The 21,812-nt window shown below is 45.0% G+C and overlaps 1 protein-coding gene across 2 annotated transcripts in view; it reads left to right on the top strand.

Annotated features, from left to right (window-relative positions):
* Nucleotides 1-13,214, top strand: part of PDZD2 (PDZ domain containing 2) — a 232,776-nt gene extending 219,562 nt beyond the window's left edge. For both annotated transcript variants that reach the window (XM_077755838.1, XM_077755839.1), the window contains exons 20-24: nucleotides 1,043-1,160; nucleotides 5,259-5,360; nucleotides 6,205-6,466; nucleotides 8,910-9,044; nucleotides 10,255-13,214. In XM_077755838.1, the coding sequence (XP_077611964.1) occupies nucleotides 1,043-1,160; nucleotides 5,259-5,360; nucleotides 6,205-6,466; nucleotides 8,910-9,044; nucleotides 10,255-10,421 (784 nt within the window). In that variant the 3' untranslated portion in view covers nucleotides 10,422-13,214. The remainder of the gene's footprint in view (nucleotides 1-1,042; nucleotides 1,161-5,258; nucleotides 5,361-6,204; nucleotides 6,467-8,909; nucleotides 9,045-10,254) is intronic.
* The last annotated feature ends 8,598 nt before the right edge of the window (nucleotides 13,215-21,812 follow it).

Genomic DNA, 21,812 nt, shown 5'->3' with positions numbered 1-21,812 from the left:
AAACCCACGAACTGTGAGATCATGACCTGAGCCGAAGTCAGATGCTTAACTGACTGAGCCACCCAGGCGCCCTTTAAATAAACATTTTTAAAAATTATGAACTCCTTTTTTCAATTTTTGGAAAAATTGCAAAGACAGTGGCAGAGAGCACCTAAGTACCCTTCACCCAGCTCCTCCTACTGTGAACATCTTCTGTAATCCCGGTCCAGTCGTCAGAAGTCAGAAATTCACACTGGGAGAACACAGTTAACCACAGACTTTATTCAGATTTCACGGAACAAATTTCACTAACGTCCTTTTTGTCTGCCAGGATACCACATTACATTTAGCCCCCTTTGCTTTTTTAGTGTCGTTGCTAGAAAAAGACCGTGCCTGCAGAGAAAGGGTTTCCAGAAAGCGGCTCTGCAGGGAAGTCTTGATGGGACAGGGCACTTCGGCAAGCGCGCCGGCAGAGATGAGGGCGGACAGGGAGGGCTGCGCCGCAGAGGACAACTATCTGGGCCTTCGAAGCCGACCCAAGTTAAGCAGAACATTCCTGACATTTTAAAAGAATGTTTTAAACTGTCAGAAATTGTCTGCTGAGCTGCAGCATTGGTTCTCTAACATCCTGAGGGGGTCCCAGAAGCCACAGTAATTCCTGTGGATGACATTCCTGCCCAGCACTCAGGATTCCTCAGGCAGTTTGAACTGAGAGTTCTTAGGACCAAAAGAGAGCATGAAGGGGTGTCTGGATGGCTCATCTGAGCGTCCGACTTAGGGTCAGGTCATCACCTCACCGTTCATGAGTTTGACCTCCGTGTGGTGCTCTGTGCTGACAGCTCAGAGCCTGGAGCCTGCTTCGGATTTTGTCTCCTGCTCTCTCTGCCCATCTCTCTGCTCACTCACTCTCTTGTGCACAAAAATAAACATTAAAAAATTATTTTTAAAAACAAGAGAGCATGAAAATCAGAAAACACCTGCAATTTGGTAGAAAGAGTGTTGTAAATACATCCTTATGAAATGGGAAAACTGCCTTTTTCTTTCATATTTTTATATTATTTAGTTTGGATCAACTTCTAGTCTCAGCGGGAGACCAGCAAAGATTACAGTCTGTTTTATCGTCAGTGGGGTCAAAATCGACAGTCCTGGCTCTCATTCAGGAAGCGAAAGCACAATCAGAGGTGAGTGGAACCGGGACCACACGGGGGCGGGGGGTGGGGGGTGCCCAGGTGTGCGGGCAGAGCTCTGGGAGCCAAGAAGAGCTCTGCTCTGAGCCTGCGCACAGGAACCCTCAGCTGGGCCTGACCTCTGGCACTTGCAGCTGGCTTTGGAAGCCAGACCTTGTCTTGAAGTTCAGGTGCCAGATTGGTGCAGCCGCTGTGTTAATTCCCCAGTAGGGACCAGTTACCACCCTCCTCACCCCCCATGCTTGGCGTCTGTCTACAGAGGTTCCTCAGAACTGAAGTAGACATCTTGGAAACCTGAGGGAATGACCACAGCCCATCTCTGCACCTATGTAGACATTAACTACTTGTCAAGGGAGCCACCTGCTGGGGAAATGAGTTAGCGTGTGTGTAGCCCTACCCTGGTCCCAGGCATAAGAGCTTCTGAAGCCTGGGGTTCAAGACAAAGTGGCTAACTGGTCATTAGAAATGCAGTCTTCTGGGGCGCCTGGGTGGCTCCGTCGGTTAAGTGTCCGGCTTCAGTTCGGGTCATGATCTTCGCGGTCCATGAGTTCAAGCCAGCACAGACCCTGGAACCTGCTTCGGATTCTGTGTCTCCCTCTCTCTCTCTGCCCCTCTCCCACTGGTGCACGCTCAAAAAAATGCAGCCTTTCAATAAATTGGATGTGACGATAATAACAGAAGAAGCCGTGGGCTCATATCTAGAATACTTCTCTGAAGAACAACATTAATTTCTCGGAACTGCCCTTAGAGATTTGAATCCTAATAAGTGAATATTTGTTTTGAGAAAAAAGCAAATATGAATAATTTTTTGACTGGTAATGTACCTGGGCCACTCATCAATCCGAGAACGCTGTTCCAGAAATTCTGGCGTTACCCAGAAGGGCTGTGAGGTTGGCATCTCCTGAGGGGAACCAGGATGGAGAGGAGACCAGCTCCCCTTAGTTTATACACTTCCTCTGGTCATCAGCCTGCTGGTCTGGGTCTGTGCGGTCAACAGACACCTTGAGGCATCCAGCGTTTTTCACTTTCAGTAAAAGGGACTCTCCTGTCATCTCCCTTCTTTCTTTGACTTGTGACAATAAGTATTTCATGCATGTAAGTCTCATTCTGCCACGTCCAGTCAACGTGGCATGAACACACTTTGCTGGGTCCTTTTCCTCCAGACATGTTACAGCGTTAGAGAAAACATAGGAGGCAGGGCACCTGGGTGGCTCAGTTGGTTAAGCGTCCGACTCTTGATTTTGGCCCAGGTCATGATCTCATGGTTCATGGGATCGAGCCCCAAGTCAGGCTCTGCACTGACAGCACAGACCCTGCTTGAGATTCTCTCTCTGCCCCAATCTCTTTCAAATAAAAAAAAAAAAAAAGAAGCAGAAAACCAAGGAGTCTCAACCAACCTCGTAAGCGAGATGCACATTTTCAGGACCACAGATACAATGGGAGACTTTTTGTGTGGACGGGACGCTGAGCACCAGCTGGGGGACCTTCCACCCCATCACCCTGGTTCCACATTCACCCCCAGACAAGTGCTGTGGTTTGGGGTGGAAGGGCACCCCTGCTTGCCTCAGATGCAGCTTCTCCCCTCATCTCCCTGCAATCTTCAGGCGCCTTCACGGAGTGGCCGTGAGTGGCCTCCAGCGCACATGTATCCTCAGACACAATTAGAAAAAAAATTTTTTGAGTAAATTAAAATTTGTGTTTTCCAGACCACATGTCACATGTGCAGTCAACAGACACCTTGAGACATCCAGCATTTTTCACTTTCAGTAAAAGGGACTATTCTGTCCCAGACCACATGAGAACGCCTAGTCCTCATTCTTCTTTCCGAACGCGTCTGAGCCTGTAAATAGCTGGACTTCCCGGCAAAGTCAAAATCCCTCAGGTCTGCGGGACATTCTAGCGTCAGCAGATGGAGATTCGGTTTGAATGAACTTCTTTGGGGAGATGTAAAATGCTTGAGATTACTCTTTAGAACTAAACTTTTTCTTTTCTATTTTTATGTTTTATTTATTTTGAAAGAGCGCCTGCATGTGAGTGGGGGAGGGGCAGAGAGAGAAAACCCCAAGCAGGTTCCACACTGTCAGCGTGGAGCCTGATTCAGAGCCCAAACTCACAAACCATGACATTATGACCTGAACCGAAATCAAGAGTCAGGTGTTTACCCAACTGAGCCCCGCCAGGCACTCCTAAACTCGTTTTTCTTTTAAATTATGGGCTCCTATCCCAGCGCAATACAGAGGTGGTTCTCTCTTTCAATGTTTTCACTTTCTCTTGTCAAAGCAACACTTAAGTTTTATTTTTAGATTCTTTTTCTGTTACTGGGTTGAGAATACCTTGAATTGATGGGTTATAAATCACTTCATGGGGACCCTAGCAATGCAGATCTTGAAAAATGTTGTGAAATCATATATACCACATGCATGAAGGAAGTCAAAATTCAGAATAATTAGCCTAACTCAGTTATTTTAAAATATTTTATTTTAAGGTATCTTTTCTTGGATGCTTGAAACCTAGGACAGTCTTTTTTTATGTAAGCCTAGGACGTTACTCAGAATGTTCTAGTCTCAAATACAAGTTGGCAGTTAGTTTTAGGGTACTTTATATTTTTTAAACATATTTTGTATTTGGGGACTACCCATTCATTAATTGCACCTCAAATCCAATGAACTGAACATGGCAGGAAGGGGACATAAAACAGTTGGCCTCAGCATGCTCTCATCCTGCTTCCTGGCACTATTTCTCTTTCCTGTTGTTGACCCTGGCCTGACTAAATTATAGACTGTTGAAGTCTAGACTGTTGAAGTCTATAACTGTTAAAGTTACAGAATAAAGAATTTCCTTCGAGAGGTGCCTGGGTGGTGCGGTCTAAGGTTAAGCCTCTGACTTCGCCTCAGGTCATGATTTCACGGTTCATGAGTTTAAGCCCTGCATTGGGCTCTTAGCTCTCAGCACAGAGCCAGCTTCAGATCCTCTATTTCCCTCTCTCTGCCCCTCACCCACTCACTCACGCTTTCTCTCTCAAAAATAAACATTAAAAATAAAAAGCATGGGTTGCTCAGTCAATTGAGCATCCGACTTTGGCTCAGGTCATGATCCTCACGGTTGATGGGTTCAAGCCCCACGTCAGGCTCTGTGCTGAATGCTCAGAGCCTGAAGCCTGTTTCGGATTCTGTGTCTCCTTCTCTCTCTGCCCCTCCCCAGTTCACGCTCTGTCTCACTCTCTCAAAAATAAAAATAAATGTAAAAAAAAATTTTAATTAAAAAATAAAAAGAATTCCCTTCATGATCAAATTACATGCTATCGTTGGATTTGGGAAGACACAACCTGGCACCTAGAATAGCTCTTATATTGTCCCGTCCCTGCCCCTTTCTGGCTCATGTCACCATCCCCGTGATTCTACAGGTTCAGGATAGACCCCCAAACCCCAAGTAAGCGCTGCCCAGGAGGGTGCAGGACAGTGGAGTCTGGGAAAGTTATGAAAGCTCCGGAATAGCCGCTGGGGCTCACGCTGACAAGCCGTGCTGCACAGCAGGAGGATCACAGCAGAACTTCCTAACTCCCGGCACAAGGAACAGACGCGTGACCCTTGAACAACAGGGGTTTGAACTGAGTGGGTCCACTTACGCGCGAGTTTTTTACAGCACTCTAAATGCACTCTCTTCCTTAGGATTTTCTTCATCATGTTGTTTTCCCTCTAGCTTTTTTTTTTTTTTAATTATTTGAGAGCGAGCGAGCGAACAGGGGAGGGGCAGAGAGAGGGAGACCAAGAAACCCAACCAGGTTCCATACGGCCAACACAGGGCCCAATGCAAGGCTCGATCTCACAAACGGTGAGACCACGACCTGAGCCGAAATCGAGTCAGACGCTTAACCGACCGAGCACCAGGCACCTGTCTCTCGCTTTACTGTAAGAACACAGTATATAATACATATAACAGAAAACATGTGTTAACCAACTGTTTATGTTATTAGTGAGGCTTCCAGTCAGGGGCAGGCTATTAGTGGTTAAGAGTGAGGGGCAGTCAAAATTTATAGGCAGAGTTTCAATGTTATTCAAGGATTAACTGTACTTTTTTGTTTCTTTTTACTAGAATAAAGAAGATGTTTGCTTCATTGTCTTGAATAAAAAAGAAGGCTCAGGTCTGGGATTCACTGTGGCGGGAGGAACAGATGTGGAGCCAAAATCAATTGTGGTAAGTGACAATGTCAAGGCGCTCTCAGGAAAGTCACTCCCAAAGCAGCCTCACATTTGATCAGGACAAAATTCATGTCTGTGAGTTCAAAGAATGCTGGTGTTTTGTTCCCTCCTAACAAAACAAAAATGGAAAAGTGAGGAAAGTAGGATATAATATATTCATTAGCAAAGATACACATTCTTACCACAGAGCTGACTGTGACACAGACTGAGTGATTCTGTATCTTCATATTCACCTAAACATTTTATTCAAGCACTAGAAAAACACTAGAATTAACCGACCAAACCTGCATTTGCTTTTGAAATCACTTCCTTCTCAAGAACAACCTAAAATTTTATATCACTCAAAGGACTTTGAGATCATTGGAGAGGCCACCTTCACTGGACAAGACCAAGTTCTGTTCATTTTTATATTCTTCTCGCCCCCACGGAGCGCCAGACACTAGCAAGAAGTTAAATAAAAAATATATTCAAGGGGTGCCTGGGTGGCTCAGTTGTTTGAGCGTCTGACTTTGGCTCAGGTCATGATCTCACGGTTCATGAGTTCGAGCCCCTCATCAGGCTCTGTGCTGACAGCTCAGAGCCTGGAGCCTGCTTCAGATTCTGTGTCTCCCTCTCTCTCTGCCCCTTTCCCGCTCATGCTGTCTCTCTTTTTCTCAAAACTAAATAAACATTAAAATTTTTTTTAAATATATATTCCATCCCTCACACTGAATAATAGGTTTTTGGTAAACCACATTTGTATGATTTTGAAAACTTGCCATTAGAAAGTTCCTGTCCTACAAATCTGCTTTTCCTGGCTGTTATAAATGACTTTGGCTTTTGTCTTCCCCTCGCCCCAGGTGCACAGGGTGTTTTCTCAGGGGGCTGCTTCTCAGGAAGGGACTGTGAACCGAGGGGATTTCCTTCTATCAGTCAATGGCGCCTCACTGGCTGGCTTAGCCCACGGGGATGTCCTGAAGGTTCTGCACCAAGCACAGCTGCACAAAGATGTCCTCGTTGTCATCAAGAAAGGGAATGAGCAGTCCAGATCCTCCACCAGACAGGAAGCCAATGGGAGGGGCTTGCTATCCAGAAAAACCAGCGTCCTGGAGCCCGGAGCAGGTAAGATACCAGTTCAACCAGCAGCAGGGTGTGCGCACCTGGCGGGGTCAAGTCGCTTGGGCACAAAGGAAGGTAACTGCTATCATCTGGGTCAGAGAAATCAAAGGTAGTGAAGTCTAATGTTGGCAGATGGTTTTGCAAGCAAAAGCAGTGTTACAAGTGAGTTATATATAAACCACCTCCCCCCGTAGTGACAGTCATACTATTGAAGATTTTTAACGGCCACCTGACCGCTTCTTTAAATGTCCTAAGGAAGCCCTTTCACATTTATATCTTCTCCTTAGGACTTAAGTGGCCGGTAAGTAAAGCAAGAAACTTGTGGTAGGGGAGGGGAACCACACTGAGAATGTAGAAAGAGAAGTTCCAGTACTGAGATCTGTCCTTGGAAAGTATGAAGGTTTGTATCCTTTCCTGTTTTGGAAGAATGTAAGAAAATGATGGGGTACAGATGTGTAAAAACAGAGACTGTAGCCTTAGTCAACCAAGAAGAGCTTATAAAAAGAGGTTCAGAAATAGATTTTCTGTGCCCTCCGCACTGTCACACCAAGGCTCACGAGTAAAGCGAATGAAGTACTGACTCAGAAGGAACTAAGTACCACTTCTGCTTCTGAAGCACAGGCTGATTACAGCCTTCGGGTATCGACACCAGACTTCAGTGGTGTCGTCTACCTTGGATTTCAGGAGCGATGTCTTTAGTCCAGGCGGCACAGGAGACCCAACGACGCTCGGGTCAGGGCATCGCCTTCTGGGGAGGCTTTTGTTTCCACTCAGCCTCTCTCCCTAATGAAGTCAAGGGCAGCTGAATTCCTCTCTGTTCAACATGGCGTCGTGGCAGCCTGGGCTGTGATTGCTTTGCTGGAAAGGACACTGCTTGTCCACTGAACAAACCAGAAACTCTTCTTGTCCAGATGCCTCTGCAGGCCAGGGGTATTCTCAGCCTTCTCTTGTTCTTTTGCTCTTGCTCTTCTAGAAAACTGAAGCCCTTCCCAGCATTAGGAGGCACTTTATGTCATCAGACTTTGTCGTACGCACCTTTGCCCCAGCACAGTCTCAACTGCTTGTACTTTCAGTGGGACCCAAGAAACTTAACTTGTCAAAGGAAACCACTTGACACTTAATCCCAGTAGCTTCCTGAGTTTTAAAGACTAGTGAACTCGGGATATGGAAGGCTAATCCCGTCGTTTGTAATCATTAAGTATTCCTGTGGCACATTCAGGGCCTAAACTTTATTTGTTCATATTCCTGTTCCTTCAAATGGCCCTGCCCGGGGCTCTGCCTGAGCCTGTGCAATCACCCCAGCACACGCCGCGAGCATCGCACTTGGGGGCTGATGCAGTAGGCTGCGCGTTAGAGCCACGTAGGAAGCTTTTTAAAATCCTCCTGCCCAGCAAATTTCCCCAGCTCATTTACATCATAAACCCTGAGGGATGGGGGTGAAGGTGAGGGCCAGGGCCCAGCGTCACTATCTTTTTAAGGTTCTCAAGGGATTCCAGTGGAATCTGGCCAGAGCTGAGAGCCACTGTAATGGGCCGGTTTCCCTGCTTAACAGCAAGTGAAACATCACGCTGCTCCCGACGGTCGGCACATTTCCGTCCGACCACATGGGAGGTGGAGTCGCCTTCTTTCCACCACACTAATGGCCTGACCTTTATGTGCAAAAGCAGTGATGCTGGCTCGCTTGGCCTCAACCCGAGGGAAGCAATTTAACCTGTGGTCCTTCCCCTGCCTCCAGGACAACTTGGTGCGCCTTTCCATTCCCGTCCTCAACATCCTTCGCTGAGAAAGTGTGTAAATAAGAGAAATAAAAGGCAGATCTCTGTGCAGATCTCCGAGATGGGTTTCAGCCAGGCCTCTCCACACTAGCACACAGAGCAGGCGCAACTGTGTTGCAGCGGAGGACAGGTTGCCATGGAAACGCCACCCCCTCCCCCCCCAGGAGAGAGGAGATGGCAGTGAAGGCAGCTGGTGTGTGATGAAGGCCCCCAACAGCAGCGTGCGTGGCGGGAGGAGGAAGGAGAGGAGCCTGGCGCCCCTGGGAGCTTCGGAATCCATGAGCGCGGTCTACATGGGGTCTGGCGTTTGGGTGTTAACAGGGTTTCGGTGTCAGGCCGTGACATGCTGCTGCTGTCAGCAGTCAGGCTCGGCAGGAAACCGAATTTGATTCCCCGAGCATGACTTCACGACAACCCACAGCAGTGCGTGGGGCTTGTGGAGAGCAGTTTGGCTCCTGGGGGTTTCTGCTTGAGCACAACAGAGGGGCTCAGGGCACATGGTGTGTACTGCAAGACAGAGCCTTGAGGCCCGCTCCAAATTTAGGAGACCAACCCCAACGCTGGTTTCGAAGGCAGATGGGACCCCAGGGTGCCGGGGATGCATTTAGGGGACCGGACAGGAGGTGATGAGTGTCCCTGTCATTTTCATCCTTCCTACATCGTTGCTACAGGGAGAAGTGTAGCTTCCCACGATGCTCTGTGTGTCGAAGTGCTGAAGACCTCTGCTGGGCTGGGACTGAGTCTGGATGGAGGGAAATCCTCGATGGCTGGAGATGGGCCCCTGGTCATTAAAAGAGTGTACAAAGGTAATGCCCTAAAAACCCAGTCAGCGGTCTGTTTGCTTTCTGTGTAGGACGGTGCCTTCCGTTTGGAAAATGTGCTTATTCTCTGTGACATGCAGGGTGCACTGTATGTCTGCCCTGTGCCGTTCTACACCTGTGAACGCATGTCACCCACATGACAGTCCTATCAGGTACTGTTATCCCCGTTTCACCAGAGGAGAGCCTGTGCCACAGGAGACCACACAAGCCCTGAGGGTCACAGGTGCAAGTGGCAGAACAAGGCTTGACCCCACGCAGTCTGGCTCCAGGGTCTGCATCCAACCCTGTGTTCTGAACTCGTATTAGCTGTAGCTGATATAAACCTACTAGGCGAAGGCAGGCCAGCAGGGTGGCAGCCAGGGGTAATCAACGTCGACCAAGGGATCCCATTCATTGAAAACTGCACATACTAGGATGGGAGTAGAGATCCTTGAAACATGTGGTAGATCTGAGGTCTCTTTATGATCCTGAATCATTTTATGATCTTGGACAGCTCTCAAAAATCTCTTCAGGTTCCTCAGCTAAACAATTAAAAGTATAATTATAGGGGAACCTGGGTGGCTCGGTCAGTTAGGCATCTGACTCTCGATCTGGGCTCCAGTCATGAGGTCATTGATTCTTGGGATCGAGCTCCATGCTGACAGCACGGAGCCTGCTTGGGATCATCTCTCTCTGCACCTCCCTCCACCACACTCTAACATTTCTTTAAAATCTAAACATATACTACTGTATATCCTATTATGTCCTACTCTATGTAATATGCTATTGTATCATGACAGTTAATGCTAACAGTATCAGTGTAACATACACCTATAGACGCCTAAGCTTGTTATTACAGAAAGCTGCAGTGTAGAGACACATCAGGCTTTGTTGTGTAAGTAATCTCCACAGTCCCTGGTTAGCGGTCATGGTATATTGGATAGAAGTGGAACCTCTTTCCTACATTTACTGGCCATTTGGATTTTAGTTACTGATTTGTAGTTCTTTATCTAGCCTGCGTCTTCCCTCTATTTAAATACGTTGAAAATGATCATCTAGTCCACTGCTTATATGCTTTAGGAGGAGGGGAGGGGGTTACAGATTTGAATATTTTTATGGGTACATGCGCTGTATGTCATTTAAGTTTTTCGTTTCCTCGGTATTTGATTGATTGCTGTCAAAGTGCCCAGCCATTATTCTGCATTTATTCTCACAGGGGGTGCAGCGGAACAAGCGGGAACAATAGAAGCTGGAGATGAAATTCTCGCCATTAATGGGAAACCCCTGGTTGGGCTCATGCACTTTGATGCCTGGAATATTATGAAGTCTGTCCCAGAGGGACCTGTGCAGTTAGTAATCAGGAAGCATAGACATTCTTCCTGAAACCGTCACCGGTAGTGACACTCAGTGGTCATGCTTGTTTCGTTTTTGAACAAGCATTTCCTTTTCGCAGTTCCCTTACTCAAGCAAATCCGAATTAACGTCTTCAAACGCTGGGTTCCTAAAACAACACAGGAACACGAAACAGGCAAGGACTACAGACATCTCCACATTTTGACATCTACGTGAAGCTGACCTGTTGTGCGTGCGGCAGCAGTGGAGCTGACCCCGGGAAGCCTTTGACCTTGACCACCTAGGCTAGGAGGGACCCTTTCGTTCCAGTGCCTGTCCCCTCCTTTTCATGTTTACTGATGGGGATACGAGACGTGGCGTGCCCTTCTTCATTCAAAACATTTACCTAGACCTTCGCGTCCCTCTGGCCTCCTCTCGCACCGTACCCAGTCCTGGCAGTGAGGGAGGTCACCAGGTCCCAGGAGGCAACACAAATGTCACAACTAAATGGACTACAGTTTTATATAATTTTTGTAAGCAAGTAACAGTGCTTTTAGGGCACATTCAGTGGAAGGAGCTGTGGGTCTGAATTGTTACCGTGACAAGAAAATGAGACAAGAAGGAAGAGTTATGACCTAACAGTTAAGCTGAGCTCAGGAATTAATTAATTATCCAAAAATGAAAAAGCAAAATACAGAAAGTGATATTTTTTAGCGAGTGTAATGTGCAATGTATGGATGCAGAGTTCAACTCCGTGGATTATCGATCATCATGAAGTGCTGATCATGATCTAAAAGTGTAAGTCGTAAGGCTACTTTACAGAAATGCCGTTCTGATAAACCGTACTAAATAGCCATGAACTTTGCTGCTTAGAACGAGCAGAAAGTTCCAGCTCTGAAAGCACCTTGCATCTAGTTTGGAACTTGTCTTGAATAAGTGCTTCGATTCAAGACCAGTCAACACAAGAGTAGGCAGAAAGATCACAGTCACTGGGTTTCCATTTCTCTATTTTATGCACTCCAACCACTAATTTAAGCCAAATTTTTAGAAATCTTTTTAGTACCCTTGGATTTATAAACATAGGCATTACATTTACAATCCAAATGGAGGAGCTTAAAAATAATCCTTTTCGGGGACTTTTGTTTGGCTGGTTGTGTTCCCCTTTCCCAACAAGCTTAAGAAACAGAACCTTTCTAAAGCATTGGACCGCTTTTTCTGACCTGGGTGTAATGACGGCTCTGCAGTGAGTAAAGTGTTTGCTGGTTTTGTTTTCGTGTTTTGCAAATTCTTCCTTTTGCCAAAACCATTTCCCTGCAGAAGCCTGCTGTGTGACTCCTACTGCCTGTGAAACTCGTCCCGGCTGCCCTTCCTTTCCAAACATGACTTGTTCGTAGTGGCTGTTCCCATTCAATGCGCTGTTCCCTGTCACACAACTGGCTTTTCTCCTTCTGCTGCACCTTCTTTTCTTAAATTCCAAACCTTCACCAGCTACATTTACCAAGATGTAAAAAGAAGAAAATGGAGAACAAGGGTGAGTCATTCTTTGAAGGTAAAGCAGAACTATGTAGTCACGAGCCAGATCCAAGGGTGACGCAGGCCAGTGGATCAAGTCCCGGGAGTCCGGGTGAGACTCGTAAGCTGCCTCCGGGAGGACGCCGAGGTTTCACGTCGGAGACTTCTTCCAGGGACCTGCAGCTTGGGTCTGTGGCTCAGAGAAAAGGACGGAGGTCACTGTATACCCTCCCCCGATCCTTGAGGTGCTTTCTCACCTTTGTGCATCACTTTTCCAAGTGACTAATAATCCCAGTAAACCTCTGTAAAGTCGGCCCACAGGGGCCCCTCGGATGGGAATGAAGTATCTGGCTGGTGTGAGCCCAGATTTCTCCTTTTTTTTCCCATAGGTTATATACAAAAGAGAATGTCGTACAAGCGTTAGCTAGAAAGACCTGATTAATGTAGCTTCTACTTTTCACTACAGTTCCAGGTAGGAAAACTATAGGCAGTCAGTGCAAGGTGCATGCTAGATTGTTTTTAAGTCTCTGGGGTCAGTTTTGTGGTTTCTGCTTTCTTGCCTAAATGGTAAGAGAATATTTGCCTCTACTCTTCCAGCTGTGCCTACCAGTGAGAGATTCAGTGTCCTATGTGAACAGACAGGAATTTCGAGAGAATGTGGAGCAATGGGACAGTCTCCTTCCATGAGTCCCTGATCATCATATCTGAAGAGTGTAGAGGGCAGACCTTTGGCTCACTGAACTACGTTAAGTCGTCAGCCATTTCTAGATCTTGCGAGAAGGGTTTCCCTAATCAACAGTTGGAATTTAAGGGAGAAAGCAAAAGGCTAAATATCTCTGACCCTTAGAAAGCTACTTCTTTGTCTTCAGTGTTCAAGGCATGAATAGTATTTCTAATTAGTCTAATTCCCACACTTCCTGACGTGAGCACTAATGGTATTCTAGTATCCTACTAAAACTTTCATTGTTTGGGGTTCTTATTTAACTCGTCAGTCACCCACAGTAAGCTATGAAGGTAATACTGTTTCAACAAGTAAATTGTGGTTGCAAGGATATTCTGTGAAGGTTGAAGTAAGTCGGGTTTCATTTCTGTCCCTCCATACACATCTCATTTGATTTTATGGTTGACTTAATTGGCACCACACCTGTTGTATGATAATATACATTATCCTTTATTTATGTAAAATAAAATGCCTTATATATTAAAGAGTAAGTGCAATAATATGAAATAGCCTGTACATTTTTAAAATGTTGTCGCCACGTTATGTAAATCCACATCTCTGTAAACAACCTTTTTTAAGTAATTTTAAAAAAATAAACACTCTGCTTACTACTTGGTTTTGTTGTTGTTGTTTTAGTTCTGCCATCTATAAAGTAACCTTTTGAAGTATAATGATAAGGGGCACGCTGGTGGCTGAGTTGATTTAGCATTTGGCTCAGGTCATGATCCCAGGGTCATGGGATCGAGCCCCACTTTGGGCATGGGGCCTGCTTGGGATTGATTCTCTCTCTCTCTCTCTCTCTCATCTTTCTGTGACGGCATGTCACAGAAAGGTAAAAATTGGACTTGGTATATGACCGGGCCTCTGAGACTGAATGACAGGGCTCATGGTGTTCTCTCCACTGATGAGACGCCCCTGCTATTTGGGGCGCCTGGGGTGGCTCAGTCGGCTGAGTGACTCTTGGTTTCAGCTCAGGTCATGATCTCACAGTTTGTGGGATCAAGGCCTGCATTGGGCTCCGGGCTGACAGCACTGAGCCTGCTTGGGATTCTGTCTCTCCCCCTCTCTTTCTGCCTCTCCCCTGCTCATGTGCTCTCTCTCAAAAACAAACAAAAAAGACCCCTGCTATTTGTGGGTCTGTTTCTGCAGACCCACTTCTCCCTCTACCGGTTGGTGGCGTTATCACCCGCTCTTCTTACCTTTTCTTTACTTAGAAACCTTATGAATGCTCTTTTGTCCTTTAGCCTCACTCTGTATCATAGAATTCTCTGGACATACCACCTGCCACCTGCCTGATTTTCTCCATATATACCCCAAAAGTCAGATGCCGAATGGCTCACTCCTACTCGGGTAGAACTTCTACACAGAGCGAGCTTATTTGTTCACGTAAGTCTTTTCTCTAACACCCAAATACAAAGAGAGCAACTTGCGGTTTTAATATAATACAGAAATAGCCCATTCTGTAAGTGCTGGAGGCTACATAGCACGTGCAATACAATCCAAGACCAAACCAAAGAGCAGTGAAATGGGATACAATTCCCTCTAAATGAGAAAAAGCAGAAGTATGAAATGAGAGTCCTAAAGAATGCCGCCAGAAGACTTAACTTGGAGAAAGGGGATTACAGGAGAACATGGACCCCAGAAGAGCAGGAAGCACCCAGAATTGGAACCATTTACACCCCTCAGAATGGTAAGGAGGGTGAGGCTGAAAAACGAGGATTGTTTGGTTTTTACAGATCCCTGGGTCAGCCTGGGAGTAACACACAAGGAATGGTCTGATCTGAAGGGAGCCCCTGCCAGACAGGGCCCCACCACAAAAGGGCTGAAACTACTTCAGTAAGGGCTTAGCTGTCACAGCTCACCCAACCCACAAGGGCTCCGGCGAGCACCGCTCCACATGCCCTCCTCCCGATCCCCGCAAGGCACCTATCTGAATGAAACAGGATTAAAATTGGCCACTATCCTGCCTTCTTCTCTCATCCTAAAGGATGAACTGAACATACTTAAGCACAGAGACCTAATCTATCCACTACCGACCAACCCTGGGCAAACAGCAGGCTTAGACAGAACCCCCACTGAAAGCAATTTGGTTCAGCAAAGGTCCTCCTCGTGAGCGCGGCACCGGTACAGTGGAGCGAGGACGCTGAAACACAACATGCAGCCGGCGGAGAGAAACCTGCACTGTGGAGGACGATACCTCGGGAACGGGTATCAGTAGACTATGAACCCAAACTGATTTGTATTCTCAATGAATACCGAATTCAAAAACACAAAACGTGAATTCTCTTAAAGAGAATGTAGCTTCTAAGAAACAAAATCAAAACAGAAAGAAAATCAAGTGAGATTAATAAGGACCTGGTATAACTAAGAACAGAAACTGAAGAGACCACCTGACCAAACTAAAGACCTATCAGATGCACCAAGTCAAATCAAATTGCAGAAACCCAAGTCAGGGACATTGAAGATGAACTTGAAAAATGCTTAAAATACAGTGGAAATGGACAAAGGATATTCATAAACGAAATAAAAATCCTGATGAAATGTTGGGCAGCAGAATCCAGTAATACTAAGAAAATTCTAAGCCTAAGTGATGTTATTGAAATGGGATGTTAAGAAATCTTTAAATGTAGTGCATTAGGACTAAAAAGCAAAAAATTGATTAAAAAATTATAAAAGACATCAATAAATACTTTAAGTTTTCATCATGCTGCATTTTTTAAATCATAAAGTGAGTAGGAGGCTAAATTCAGGAACTGTAAGACAAGAGAGACTCATAATTTAACCAGACTACATCCAAACTAACGACAACTAGGGAGGGGCTATCCCAGTAGATTCAGGCAAGACGGCCAGACAGTGACACAGTGTCTTAGTCTCCTCACAATCCCACCCGTTCTCTCTCCCCGCTGCTGCTGCCACCACCACCAAGGCCCCCATCCACACCACCACCACCCCCCCACACACACACAGCAACTAGTATAGAAAAACCAAGTACTACACCAAAACTAGGTATGAAAGTACCCCCACAAACCCCATCATATACAAACAGGCAGGGATAAACTACTAACAGCAGCAAGATCTGTGCAAAGGAAGCGGAGGAAACACCGAGACACCTGGCACCCCTACAACAAGCCACCATCCCCACCATAATCAACAGAATACATAATAATCAATAGGGGAGCAGAAGCAGATCTCAGAAAGTAATGTGCCGGGTTTCTTTCCACTGCACCCTAAGAGAAGAGGGAGGTGTAGAGAATAAATAGTTAGAAAAGCTACCCTGACCCACATCCCTTGTAAAACAGCAGCGAAAAGTAATCTCACGTAAAAAGAGGCAACAGAAGATAATCTAGGTAAAATCCCATTCGATGTTAGTAGAACAAAGAGGCTGAGGCGCCAATACCATCCCTATAGACAAAAAAGCACATCAGAAAGACATGCTCAGGAAACCAGTGAAAACCATAACCGAATGCCTAAAACAAAATACATCAAGAAAATGACATAAAATATGAGTAAGATCAACTGAAATTATAAAAACAGTTCAGAAATTGGTTATTAAAACTCAGTGAAAACAACTTCAGAAAAGACAAAACTAGAATGATAACATCTTAAGACAAAGAGAAAATAAAAAGGGTGAGAGGCTTAAAGATCAACAGTAAAGAGAAAAAAGAGCCCAAGCAGACAGACAAATATAAGGAGCTGCAGTAACAGTCCCCAAGGAAGAAAACCTAAACCAAGGGACAGAACACACACTGAAACTTTAGTTTTCCTGAAAATGAGAATAAAAAAAGATTTGACACTACATATTGAAGGAACACACCATGTATTTGGAAACAGTGATCCGGGGCACCTGGGTGGCTCAGTCAGCTGAGTGTCTGACTTCAGCTCAGGTCATGATCTCATGGCTCATGAGTTCGAGCCCCACCATGTCAGGCTCTGTGCTGACAGATCAGAGCCTGGAGCCTGCTTTGGATTCTGTGTCTCCCTCTCTCTCTGCCCCTCCCTGGCTCACACTCTGTCTCTCTCTCTCAAAAATAACAAGCATTTAAAAAAAAAAAGAAAAAGACTTTAAAAGGAAATACTGATCCAGAACAAGCAACCCCCAAACACAAGTGTGGTAACATTACTGGGGGGAAACCGGGAGGGGGTTGGGTCCTCTGGGCTCCAGGCAAAAAGAACAAGACATTCACGAGGGAAAGAAAATCCTATTACAATCAGACTTCGACAGTAATGCTTTATCCAAAATGAACACACTTAACACACTAAAAAAGAAAAAAAAAATCAAAATAGGAGCTAGAATGTTATCCAGACAAACTGACTTTCAAATAAAAAGGCTGTAGATAACTGTCATCAGCACACAAACACTCAGGACTATTAGTGTCACAAGCCCTTTCTGAAGAATCTACTAACAAATGAGCAAGACAACCAAAATGACAGGCCCGTGACATAAGGAACGGTAGTGAGCACTAAATACATATTTCCCTGAAGAGTCAAGACCAAAGTAAGAGTTAAAAGGGAGACTCTACTATATAATGACACTGTTCTTACAATGCAGATACAGCTCAAAGTGGGGCACTGACTTGTACACTTAAAAACGGTTAAAATGGTAAATTTTGTTACCACAATAAAAAAAGGAAAAAAAAGTACTTCATAAGTTTATACTGACGTTTCCCATTTAAATGTAATACTACAAGGTTTTTACTACCTTCTGTCTTAAAGCTGTACCTCCAGGTTTTCCAGATCAAGAATCCTGGTTCTCATCAAGGAAAGTGATGATGATAAAAAAAAATTTATTTGTTAAGTTCATAACACTTAACGTATCAGTCACCTTTAGAGAACGTTAGGGAACCAACTCTATTTTGAAACTTGGTAAACAAAAGGTAGAATTTAGGGGAGAATTTAGCCACCTAGGTGTCTCAGTTGGTTGAGTGGCCAACTAAGTTTCAGCTCACGTTATGATCTCATGGTCATGAGATCGAACCCTGCATTGAGCTCTGCTGACAGTGTGAAGCTTACTTGGAATTCTCTCTCCCCCTCTCCCTCTCTGCCCTTTCCCCACACGCGCACTCTTTCTTTCTCTCTTCTCTCAAAATAATAAACATGTTTTTAAAAGGTAGAACTGGGGCACCTGGGTAGTGGCTCAGTCGGTTAAGCGTCCAACTTCGGCTCAGTTCACGATTTCACAGGTTATGAGTTCAAGCCCTACACTTCAGATCCTCTGTCCCTTTCTCTCTGTCCCTCTCCAGCTCGTTCTCTCTCAAAATAAACAAACTTCAAAAAAAAAAAAGACTTTATCCTACTTTTCCTCTATGAATACTAAGAGGTAGTAGTCATGATATAAGCTAAAGTTTTTTATAGACATTCTCTAGCTAATAAGCAAAGAAATGGCAAGAATTAAAGTATCACCCCTCTGCAATCCCAATCACTCACTGATGTAAGAACTGACTAGCAGAGCTGCCGACATCACAAAAGGAAAGAGATTAAGAGCTCCCTGATGAAAGAACAAACCCCCACCTATGAAATAGTGTTGCCCAAACAAACCTGAATCTGACAGCCTCTAGATCCAATGACCAATACCTGGGAAGTACGGAAGACAGAAAAGCACGTGAAACTGCACCATGTGGGTACAGCCAGCAAGATCCAAACCCTGGAAAACTCTACAAGTGATCCAATTTCATCAACAAATATTTTGCAAGGGAAAAGACACGAGCTGGGTGTCAGAGGGAGACTTCTATTTTAAGAGAAACCTGGGGCGCCTGGGTGGCTCAGTTGAGCGTCCAACTTCAGCTCAGGTCATGATCTCGCTGTTCATGAGCTCAAGCCCCACTTCGGGCTCGCTGCTGTCAGCCTGTCAGCACAGAGCCCGCTTCAGATCCTCCGTCCGCCTCTCTCTGCCCCTCCCCCTCTTGTACTCTCAAAAATAAACATTAAAAAAAAACCTTATAAAAAGCCATCAAATGAAAGATTGAAAGGGGGTACGTGGGTGGCTCCGTTGGGTAAGCATCTGACTCTAGGTGTCCACTCAGGTCATCTCATGGTTCATGGGTTCAAGTCCCAGGTCAGGCCCTGCACTGTCAGCACGGGGCCTGCTTGGGATTCTCTCTACCTCTCTCTCTCTCCCCCAGTCACACTCTCATGCTCTCAAAATAAATAAGCTTTAAGGGAAAAAAAGGAAAATGAAAACAAACAGAACAAAATTGTTAGAGATGCATACTGGGTCAGAAGAGTACTCTCAGGGATTAAGGAGACTGTAATTGGGAGGCAGTCTTGAACAGATTCTGGAACATTGTATCTCCTGACCTGGGTGACAGCTGCAAGCATATTTGCCTCCAAATAACTTATTAGCCTATACATTTGCTCATATGATTTTCCATTTGAATTTTAATCATAAAAGCAATGTTTGCATACACAAATATTTATAAATTGTACGTGTGATTTTTAGATATCATATTTGTGCTCCCAAACTCTTACAATATAGACATATCCCAAATCTGAATACCAGGCAGATCTCTTTAGTAGGACAATTAAGGTCTGCACAGACACCAGCCTTGAGCACTGCACCATACACTTTTCCAAATATTAAAAAAACAAAAACAGAAAGCCTTACCTTATACCAGCTCCAAAAACTGGGAAAACCAACTGCATCACAAACACAGCATTAATACGCACAATATGGGGAAGTCCTGATGAAGCAACACAAAAAAAGATCAATGCCCCTTAAAAAAAGGAATGAAGAACATGAACAAGTAACTCACTGGGGGGAAAAAAACAAATGCGAATTACCAATAAAGATAGTAAATGATAATAATCTCTCCACAGTTAAAATAATTTGATCATTCTCGTCTATTAGTTTGGTGAAGACCAGAACTGATGAGGCCCTCTACAGTACTGGCTAAGGTCTAAAGAAACCAGCATTCACATTATTGGTGGAAGTCTAACATCAATCTTAGAAATCAAACGGATTAGGGCACCTGGGTGGCTTAGTCAGTTAAGCATCCGACCTTTGCTTAGGTCATGATCTCGCGGTTCGTGGGTTCGAGCCCCGCATCGGGCTCTGTGCTGACAGCCGGCTCAGAGCCTGGAGCCTGTTTCAATCTGTGACTCCCTCTCTCTCTGACCCTCCCCTGCTCACGCTGTCTCTCTCTCTCTCTCCTAGAAATAAATAAAACATTAAAAAAAAAAGAAATCAAATGGATTTTGTCTTACATTTTCAAGACCTACTGTTGGAGCAAATTCATTTCTATTATCCTTCCTATAGAAATCAAATATAAAGACAAGGGGTACCTGCGCGGCTCAGCTGGTTGAGCGTGTGACTCTTCATTTCAGCTCAGGTCATGATCCCCGGGTCATGAGATGGAGCCCCGTATTGGGCTCCATTTCGCATGTGGAGCCTGCTTGAGATTCTCTCCCTCTCCCCCATTCACACTCTTTCTAAAATTAAATTGGAAGACAAGAAAGACCGGAAAGACAGGAAGACAGAAAGACAGACAGACAGACAGACAGGAAAATAATCCAAATGTTCATTAGCGGGGAAGTTATACAATGAAGCCAAAAATGCTTAAAAAGAATGTGTGCTTATTTCAAAAGCTCTCCACAACATAAATGGAAAAAGAATATTGCATATTCCCATTATGATGCTCGTGGGAATCACAGTACACCACTGGTCTACCAAGAGTAAATTCTAACATTCAGCTGAGAAAGTCTGCATATCAATTTAACTGTTACCAGCCACACTCCTCTGAAAGTAGCCCGCAAGGTTATGTACATTAATACCACTACCTTACTGGTGCTGTTAAGAATTCAGGAAATCGGTGCAAAATTTATGAGAGCCAGGGATATGGTCCTGGGACTCAATGGCCTGCAACGAATAGGAAATTACTCAGGTTGTCAAGTTACCTTGATCTGGATGAAAGCAAAATGGTGCGGTATTACCTGTAAATATACATAATGAGGAAATACAGGATGGAGAGGCCATAGAGTTGGAATTAAACTTCATAAGTACCTCACACAGACTTGTGACTCCTGGTTTCCATGTTCTGGGGGCAAGAGTGACCACATCTGGCAGTCATGGACCCTTGTCATCAGGCTGAATGTCATTATTTACTGGTCCTATATTGCCACTGAACCAAATACCAGCCCTTTTTGCCTTCCTTTGGGTGATGACCAAACTCAGAGGTTATATTTAAAGAGTATTGTATCCATCTGTTCACAAACAATGGGAAGAACTGAGTGACGGATGTGTCTGAGACCACTGGGCAATCCTGCTTCTGCAGATCAGAGGCTTTCCTGGCCACCTGACATCTGACAGTGTCTCTTTCCTCTGAGGACATACAGAATTGGCCAACATTTTCATCCCCAAAAGACAATTTATGTTAAGTTATACCAAGATATTAGAAGCAAGCAGGAATACCCTTCTATCAGTGAATTCTGGACCACCATGAGAATTTTTTGCAGGCCTGCTCTTCTGCTGTTGTCTCTGTTAGAGAAAATGAGTCCCCGCCTAGTACTAAAATAAGAAAGGAAAAATTGGAGTTGAGGGCCAGAACTATTGCTCACTCGCTCGGGACCAAAAGTTCAACACTTACCAGGTAACATGAGATGGAGCAAAGCATCCTCTCCAAGCTTGTTAACAACTCCATGAAGTGAAGACCTTAATCAGGGTTTGGGGAACTCCAGGCGAGGCGCAGACTACTTCACCAGGCACAGAGCGTGCCCTCACCAAGTCTCCTCGCTCCTTTCTGGCTGGAGCTTTGTTTTACATCAGGCTAGAGCACTCTTAAAGATTGGGTTATTTTAAGGAACACTCAACAGTTAAACAATATATGAAGAATTCAAGAAACAGCAGATTCTTTACACAACAGACTTTTATGTAAGTTTTATTATGTTAAAACTCACTGCCTGATGTTTAGATCTGAGTGGCATAAACCTGTGGAAACACCGCTCCTACCACACAGCACCATTATTTCCATGGGGTCGTATCATTTCCCCTTTGAAGAGGACTGTACACAGTAGCATTATATAGGAGACAGTTCCAGGTAGCAACCCCCCACCTCCAAACTACACTCCCTTTCCTCTCTTCTGACTACAGAAACACGTACTGCTCTTGGGGCCACACACGGGTAGAGGGGACTGGGCACTTGGCTCTGAAACAAACACCGACAGGGGTTCGGGAAAGGCCCTTTTCCACCCTTGAGAATATATAGATGCTGACGATG

The sequence above is a fragment of the Crocuta crocuta genome, unplaced genomic scaffold, assembly GCF_008692635.1.
Source record: "Crocuta crocuta isolate KB4526 unplaced genomic scaffold, BGI_CrCroc_1.0 scaffold222, whole genome shotgun sequence".
NCBI lineage: Eukaryota > Metazoa > Chordata > Mammalia > Carnivora > Hyaenidae > Crocuta > Crocuta crocuta.
The sequence above is the reverse complement of the archived record's forward strand: the minus strand, read 5'-3'. Positions and strand labels throughout refer to the sequence as shown.